A 9,015-nucleotide genomic window follows, 5' to 3' on the forward strand; every position below is an offset into this window, starting at 1 on the left:
GGAATGGGGTATACCTAATCACATATTATCAGGTCCAGTCCTGTGAGGTTCTTGTCTCCCATGCCCAGTCTTCTCTGTAGGTAAAATGTAATCCCCTTATAATCTTGCTTACACTAAAACAAACTAACTGGGAAGGTTACATAGGGTCCAAAAGGCCCAGTCAAGGTTGAACAGCCCTAGTTAAGTTGAAAGAGCAAATTTTCTTTTTTTTATTATTATGTTCAGTTAGCCAGCATATAGTACATCATTAGTTTTTGATGCAGTGTTCAGTGATTCATTAGTTGTGTATAATACCCAGTGCTCGTCACCACACGTGCCCTCCTTAATACCCATCACCGGTCACCCATCCCTCCACCCCCTCCCCTCTGTAACCCTCAGTTTGTTTCCCAGAGTCCAGAGTCTCTCATGGTTTGTCTCCCTCTCTGATTTCTTACCATTCAGGGTTCCCTCCCTTCCCCCTGTGGTCCCCTGCGCTATTTCTTATATTCCACATATGAGTGAAACCGTATGATAATTGTCTTTCTCTGCTTGACCTATTTCAGAAAGATCAAATTTTCTAAAGGAGCTGCATCTATTTTTTGTTATGAAGCAAACATAGCCAGCTCCTTAATAGGAGAATTTCTGTATTTATGTCCCCAGCAGCCAGTGACCACCTCAGCAGTTTTCTGCAAAGACTGTTACCATGGCCTGGAGCTGGAACGAGAGCTCAGAGCTAGAAAGGAAACCTACTTCCTGGAGAAGGGAGATGCAATTTGCAAAAGTCAGATCTTGGAACTCTATCTGGCTAGATCAACAGTTCGAGGCAGGTTTTTTAATTTTGTTTTTAATAGAGTGAAGTAGCTTGCTTTTTCACTCAACCCCAGTGGAAGAGAGCAGGAGTAAACCAAGCTCCCAGAAAAAACTCGTTCTTTGGAAACATCTATGTGACTAACCCAACACCAAATAATTTCTCCACACCCATTTTATTGATGGAATAAATTTTTAAAAAAAATCTCTTTGCTGGACCATCAAAGTAATAATTGATTAAGGTAAGAATCATGAATGGTTGTTATATAAGATATAAATACAGTCTCAAAGCATATCCCTATAAGACACTTATTGATTACAAAGGGACAAATCGACGTGACGTGCCTCCTGACGCTATGCACATAGAACACAACTTCACTTCTGTGACGTTCCCGCCAAAAATGCATAACCTGTATCCAATCGTGAGGAAACATTTTCTACAAAATCAGTGGCCTATTACTTGATCCTTCATTAAAGACAAAGACAGACCGAGATACCATCGCAGATTAAAGGAGTCTAAAGATAAGTAATGAAAAAATGTAATGAATGATCCTGGGCTAGAAAAAAAAATGTTCTCTTTTGCTATACAGGACATTAATAGGACCACTGGTGATATCTGAGTAAAGTTTGTACATTAGATAATAGCATTTCATTGCTGTTAATTTCCTGACTTTGATCCTTATACTATGGTTTTGTAAGAGAATGTTCTTGTTTTTTAGGAAATATATACTGAAGTTTTAGGGGGTAAAGAGGCATCATATCTGTGGCTTAGTCTCAAATGGCTGCAAAATATACATGTGTGATATGCATATATACACATATATATGTGTGGAGATATAGAGAGATAGATATAGATATAGATATATATCTATGTTGGGGAGAATGATAAAGCAAATATGATAAAACGTCAAAACGGCAACTTTTGGGGAATCTGAGTAAAAGATGCATGGGAATTCTTTGGACTATTCTTCAATTTTTTAGCAAGCCAAATATTTCAAAATAAAAAGGTTCTAAAAAACAGAATATTTATAATTAATGATCATCTACTTATTCATGAAATTTTGAGACATTAGTTCTCCTAATCTTTTCTGAATCATCTAACTTGCTGTCAATACCAAATTTTAAAAAATTCTTTACAAAATAAATACACTATCAAAAATTTAAAATAACATTTCTTGCCTAAAATAATCAAGATGACAATCTTCACTCAGAGGGAGGCTGATCCTCCCTCTTCCTGGGCGGATGAGTAACGTGAGCAGTTACCCTGAGTATGTTACTCTATTTCTATTCACTATTCCTCCCTCTTCCTGGGCGGATGAGTAAAGAGTGCAGCTAACCAGATTATTTTTTTAATTTATAGAGAGCATTGTTGTAAATATATTAGACAGTCGTGAGTGTCCTATGATAACCTGGAAATATATTTATGCTACCTGAAGCTCTTCTGTGCCAGGATGAACTGCTTTTGACTGCTGCTTTTTCTTTTTGGAGACGCAGTCCATTCCAGCTGACTGTAATTATCACTTTACATGCTCATGCTGTCACTTGTATCTTGCCAAGGCTTCTATGTGCCATAAGGCGCTCTGAATGAAGGCTGACAGACTACCGTGGGGGCCAGGGCCTAGGCAGGAACCAAATCACCTTAGACATCAAAGAGTCAGGAAATCTGACTGTTTATTTCGCCCTCTGATTTCCCTTGTTACGAGAGAAGTTTCTTGTGACATTACCTGCCTGTTAGGGTACAGGTTTGGTGGGTCAGACATTCAGCCTGAAGGCCGTGGTCAGGACCTGGGTTAGTAGGTGCACTAAAGGGCACCCTGTTGACAGCACAGAGCAGGTTAGCTCTAGTCCAGGCCCTACACAGGACCCCCGTCACACCAGGAACCCCACCATACCTCATCAGAGACCCTTGCCAAGTTGGACAACCCATTCCTGTGCATCGTTAAATACGTAGCAAGCACGTGTTCTGTGAACGTGAAGGAACTAACCTTGCGTGTGGTTTGGAGACTTGGGTTACCCATCAGTAAGGGCCTGGGCAAGTTACCACCAGCCTAGGAACTCAATTTCCCCAAGGGGCCCAAATACTGTCTGTGTGCCCTCCTAACTTTAACATTCTTCGAAGTGGGAGAACAGGTGCTTGTTTGGGTATGGCCCCCAGGAGGTTCTCGCCTAGCTGAGTCACCTGGAAGATGGCGAAGGGCTTAGTGTAGAAGTCCAAGACAGGGTAGGGATGGTCTCTCTGGCCCTCCGAGGTCTGGAGTTGGTAGCTGATGCTGACACTGATGTTGGAGAAGCAGTCCTCCTCACAGAGCTACAGAGTTACCAAGTAATGCAGAGTCAGAGTGGCATGTGGGGACAAGATGACAAGGAAAATACTTTTAATTTTAATGTAGTCAGAATAAGAAATAAACAATGAAAGTGGTGAGTCAGAAGTTGTAAGCCTCTTCCAAATAAACCAAGCTGAAGGGAAACTTCCTTCAACCAAGCTGCCTAGAGCTGTGGAAGATCTCACTTGATCTGCTATGGCCTCAGGCCTCATAACTCCTGATGGTTCCCATCTCAAACACAGAGGCCATCAGGAGTTAAAAACCAATTTGAATTGTTTTGGAGGGCAAATGGAAGCACAGAAGGGAAGAATCAAGATCACATCTGTGTTTATAAAGATCTTTCTCGAAGCAACCTGGAGGACATATTTAAAAGGTAACAGCTGAAGATAAGGAGATTAGGTAGGGTGCCATTGGCCATTCTCCGTGAGTCTTTCAGCCACGGTAGGAGCTTTGAACACGCCAGAGCAGGCGAGCATAATTGCTGCTTGGAAAATGTAGCTTCTATTTAAGGAAGGCATAGACTAGTGCTAGAAACTCTTTTGTAATCCAGTTAACACTCTGAACAGACATAGGAACAGGTGTGTAGGCAGAGCATAATTTATGAGTTTACTGGAATAAATGATCCTTATAGGTCCTTCTAGGCCTTGGCAGGCTCTGAATGCTGACAAATACATTTCTTCTATGTCTCTAGGCACCTTTGCCAGGAGTAAACCTTTGTAACCTTTTGTTTTATTTCTACTTTGTTGTTCAATTTTTCTGATGTTTATTCATATAAAGGCACTCAGCCCCACTGGTACTACCAGATGAGGTGAGATGACATGAGGTGGGGAAACCCCTGTTATTCCAGATTTGTTACCAAGAAATATGTCAGCCATTAGAGCATTTCCCTTTGTGTCGAGCTTCTAGGAAGATCAGACGTATAGTTAATGTTCAATTTCAGCAGATTTCCTTACTCTGGAGTTCCAGTACAATTCACTCCATCTCTCATGCCATTATGTGGCTCTTCATCTATTAGGATTATTTCAATTGTCTAGTTTGTTTCATTGCATGCACCTCAAATCTTTTCTCAACAACACACACTCCCCTGGAATTTCTTCTAAACTCCTCCACTTACCTCTCCCTCTGTGGGAATGAGCGGGAGGGACTCACAAAGCTGGGACACACTGCCGTTCCACTCCTTACGGTGGCTCTGACAAACTCTCTTGTCTGAACACTGCAGCCTTTTCCTCTGCTTCACCACATCCACATCCACTGCGAAGTTCAGAAATGTCTCTCTGAAGCCTGGGAATGAAGACCAGGCCTTCATGATGAGGCCGGAGTGGGTAAGCCCTAGACAAAGGGCCCCTCGCCTGCCTGCGGTTCCCTCCTGAGCAGTGTCCCCACCCAGTCCCTTGTGCTGGATTCCTGAGTTTCTTCATTTCAAAAGTGCTTTTCTCATGGTCTTCCGACACCTGGCTAGGGTCCCTCAGTGCCCCAGCCCCAAACCCATTTGCAGGGCTGAATCAGTCTTCCCTTAGGGGAAGGAGGGCTCAGAGAAGAAGCTATGATTGAAGGAGAAAACAAGGAGGAAGAATAATTCAGAAAATGAAGAGATAAACCACAGAGTAAAGCCCGAGGATAGCCGAGCTGGAAGCACCTCGCAAATTACCTGGGCCGACTCCCTTACTGTACAGAATAGAAGAGATGGGAGATGGAGACATGGCTGCTGTTTTGTTTTGTTTTTTTAAGATTTTATTTATTTATTTGACAGAGACAGCCAGCGAGAGAGGGAACACAAGCAGTGGGAGTGGGAGAGGAAGAAGCAGGCTCCTAGCAGAAGAGCCTGATGTGGGGCTCGATCCCAGAACGCTGGGATCACGCCCTGAGCCGAAGGCAGACGCTTAATGACTGCGCCACCCAGGCGCCCCATGGCTGCTGTTTTCTGAGTGTTCTTTCAGAAACCCAATCCTTCAACCTTGAGGAAGGGATCCAAAGCTCCTCTTCCCAGCAGGGGTCAGATTAATCCCTTCATAGTATGGATTTAACAGCACATCACCCTTTTCTGGGGCACTTCCCATTAAACAGAACCTAACATCAAAGGAACTAAGCTCTAATAGAGGGATTTCAAGCACCAGGACTTCATAACACTCCCTGTACCCCTCCCCCGGCAGGCCTCTTTTCCTGCCCCCTACTAAAGCCAACAAGGGATAACCACAACACTTGGCGGGCGGCAGAGGGGAGGGAGGTCAGCTAGGCTGCCTGTTACCTGACGTAGGAGCTGTGGTCATAGGGTTGATTTCAAAACACAAACATGCATTCACACTGCTGTTGAAGCCAATGGGCAGTGCCTTGGGGGTGAAGGTCATGGACACCTTCAGGTAAACCACAGGTCTTGAGCTAAACGAGACAGCAAAGAGAACTATGAGAAGTGACTGTCAGACTTCAGCGCTTGGCTCATTCATTCATTCAATGAATACTTATTGAACATCTCCAATATACCAAGCAGTGATCTGCATCTTCGGGATAGGGTAGGGAAAGAGACAAGTCCCTTCTCTAGTGGGAAAACAGACAATAAGCAAATAAAAAGAAACTATGTACAGGTAATGCTATGATAATAAAATAGGATGAAGTAATAGAGATTGGGGGATACTTAGGTTGGGTGATCACGGATGGCCTTGCTGATGAGACATTTGAGATCTGTTAACAAGAGCTGAAGATAAGGGGAACCTCACTCCAAGCAGAAAGCACAGCTAGTGTAAAGGGCATGTGGCAGCAATGAGCTTGGTTTGTTTGAGGAACACAGAGGTCAGCATGACTGGAGCACAATTAGTGAGACAGAGGGTCGTAAGAGGAGATGGGGATGGAGGGATGGGCAGGGCCAGGCCACGGGAGGGTGGGCCGCTGTAAGGAATGTAAGGAGTTTGGATTTTACTCTCTAAGTGGGAGCTGTTGAGGGGTTTTAAGCAGCAGGAGAAAGGGATTACTCTGGCATCTGTGTGGAGAATGGAGCATAGGGAGTGGAGAGCAGGGAAGAATGCCATGGCAGTGGTGCAGGTGAAAGATGACAGCATCTTGTACTGGGAGGTATTCTGGAGGCAGAGCCAACAAAATCTTGTTAATGGGGTGGCAAGGGGAAAGAGGAACCGAGGATGACTCCTAGGTTTTTGTCCTGAACAAATGATGCCATTTACTGAGCTGGGAAGCATGGGGGAAGGGCAGGTTGGGAGAATGAGGCCCAATGAGAATAAGAGGCCCAATTTTTAGACATTTTAACTTTGAGATGCCTGACAGTAACAGCCAAGAGGCATGTTGAATAGACGGCCAAGTCTGGAGCTCAGGGGAGAGCAGAGGGCAGATAGGTGATTTGTCAGAGTATTTACAGCGATGGGATTTGATAATTCACTTAGGGATGGAGCACAGAAGCTCTGAAATTCATATCATCATCAAAATAATAGCCTTCACTGAGCACTGTACCAAATACTTTGCGAAGATTCTCTCAATCTTCATAACTCTGTGAGGTAGATGCTACTGTTATTCCCATTTACGGATGAGAAAATTGGGACTCAGAATACAATAACCTGCCCAAGGGCACATGGTTAATTGAGAACTGAGGTTCAAAGCCAGATGCGCAGATTCCAGAGCTGATGCCCCTAACAAACACATTTACTCCCTCCCATCAGTTCCTGGTGTCTTCATGGGGTCATTGAAGGCAGGGCAACCAGGTGAGGCTGGGACTTGGGACCAGAAGGCAGGGTGAACTCCTACCGGAGCACAGTTGCCCGGCCCAGAGTGCCCACGGTGATGTCAGCAAGGCGGTCATCGGTCAGATCTAAGCCACCAGCCACTGACATGCCGAAGTAGTGGAGTCCTGAGGCCAGCGCTGCGGCTTTGATCCTCTGTGGAGGGAGAAACACAAGGCATGGAGGAGGAGAAGGGGAGTCCTTTTGGGTTTTATTCAAATCAGCGAGGTCAGCTTTGGTCCCCACCCCAAGAAGCCCTCAGCTGAGGAACTGAAAAAAGAAGGGCAAGGTTTCCCTGGGGAAGTGGCATTTGAATGGAGCCCTGAAGGGCAGGTGGGACTTGACATGGGGAGAGTGAGGGAGGCAGAGGGTGGGGAAGTGCAGGGCCATCTGAGGACATAGCCAGGGACCACTGCAGTGGGAACAGAAGGGGATTTGGGCACAAGGAGGCTTGGTGAGGGGCTGGGCAGTGAGGTGGGCCTGTCTAATCAGACACAGGATAGAAGATGGAGAGAGACAGGAGCCAGGCCAGGAGATGGATATGGGAGACAGAATCATTAGGACATGTGTAGGGGATGAGTGGAAGGGGTTCAGAGGAGCAGCAGGTCTGGGGGAAGAGGATGATCTGGGTTAGGCGCCATGAGACTGAGATGCCTGGGGGGCCATCCAGTGAGGTGCTCAGGGGGCAGCTAGACATACAGGACTGAAGTTAGGAGAGAAACTGTGGGCTGAAGTAGGTAAAAGTACCCATAAAATATGTAACATGAGAGGCCGGTAATGGAGTCCTGGGAGATGAGAGTTAAGGCATGGGAGGAGTTGGGTGGGGGACAGGAGCCAGAGAAGGGACAGAAGGAGAGGAAGGAGAATCTGAGGCAGGTCCATGGTCAGGAATGCTAAAAAAGGGAGATACAGGTCAGGAAATAGACAGATGTTGCCATAATCTCTTACCCCACTGGAAGTGCCTGGGGCGAGGCCCTGGCCTGGAACTTCCGAGAGACTTCTGTACTTCATTGGGCACCCCTGACCCCTTGGGACCCGCCTGACACTTAGAACTGGAGCTGGGTTGGGGCTCAGGCCACCACATCTAGGGAGGTCAGAATCCCCGAGCAGAGGCTGAGGAGAGCCCTGCAGGTTACCTGAGAGGGGCTGGTAGAAAGGCCATCCTGGCGTCCATTGTAGATGTACACACTGCCGAAGCTGGTGCCATCAGCTGCCTCGAAACCCTCCAGGGGGGCCCCGACAGCCACATCTGTGAGGTTATCCTGACTGATATCCCCTATTGTTGCCATGGCAAAGCCAAATCGGACATTAGTGAATCCAGGGTGCCCGCTCAGAGTGCATGCCAAGGAGAAGGAACCATTCTGTAAAGCAAAGAGGCAGCTCAGCCCTCAAGAGAGGGATGTGGGGTGCACACCCATGCCACCCCAGGAGGCATGATCATTGGACTCGTTTCTGATTCTCTAGCAGGAGGCTGAGGCTCAGAAAAGGCGACGGACCTCCCGGAGGTCACACAGTGAGTGAGTGAGTGGTAAAGCTGGGATCCTCCTGCCTTGCAGTTCAGGACCCAGAGCCTGCCTCCTCTGTTCCCACAGTTATGGGTACTAGACTGGCAATTGGGAGGCCTGGGTTCTAATCTTGGTTCTACCACACAGTTGCTACATAAACTTGAGCAAGTCTCAGTATCATTGAGCCTCAGCTTCCTCACCTGTAAAATGGGAGTGACACAGTTACTGTGTGAAACAAGTGAGATCATGGACGAAACACGCTTTGTCAACTCTGCAGCTATGTGGATAGTATCATCATCAACATGAGATGATGCGGTGGTTAAAGTGAGAAAACAGAGTATGGGAGGAAAGGTGATGGTGCCCCACTTGGCCACCATCCACCCTGAGCACCTCCCCATCACCGTCCTTCCATGCAAGGCAGGGCCAGGGTGCTCCCAGCCTCCATCACATCTGTACCAGGCCGAGCAGCCACCGCCTCAGCAAGCTTTCAGAGATGGAGACTCCTACCTGCTCATTCAGACGGTACACATAGACTCTGCCTTCCTCTCCATGAATGTGGTAAAATGGAGCAGCCACCAGCAAGAAGTCCGTGGTCCCATCCATGTCAATGTCCACAGGGCACAGCTCAGAGCCAAAATAGGATCCCATCTATAGCCCAGGAGGAATTCAGCTCACAAGGGT

The 9,015-nt window shown here is 46.6% G+C and overlaps 1 protein-coding gene across 1 annotated transcript in view; it reads right to left on the bottom strand.

Moving 5' to 3' along the window:
- The window catches only part of ITGAE (integrin subunit alpha E), a 68,882-nt gene that overhangs the window by 18,909 nt on the left and 40,958 nt on the right, over nucleotides 1-9,015 (bottom strand). Inside the window, exons 15-19 of the mRNA XM_040639841.1 lie at nucleotides 7,966-8,190; nucleotides 6,855-6,985; nucleotides 5,356-5,486; nucleotides 4,225-4,391; nucleotides 2,966-3,094 (exon numbers count right to left, since the gene is read on the bottom strand). Of these exons, the coding sequence (XP_040495775.1) occupies nucleotides 2,966-3,094; nucleotides 4,225-4,391; nucleotides 5,356-5,486; nucleotides 6,855-6,985; nucleotides 7,966-8,190 (783 nt within the window). The remainder of the gene's footprint in view (nucleotides 1-2,965; nucleotides 3,095-4,224; nucleotides 4,392-5,355; nucleotides 5,487-6,854; nucleotides 6,986-7,965; nucleotides 8,191-9,015) is intronic.

The sequence above is a fragment of the Ursus maritimus genome, unplaced genomic scaffold (genome assembly GCF_017311325.1).
Source record: "Ursus maritimus isolate PB19 unplaced genomic scaffold, ASM1731132v1 scaffold_24, whole genome shotgun sequence".
Taxonomy (NCBI): Eukaryota; Metazoa; Chordata; class Mammalia; order Carnivora; family Ursidae; genus Ursus; species Ursus maritimus.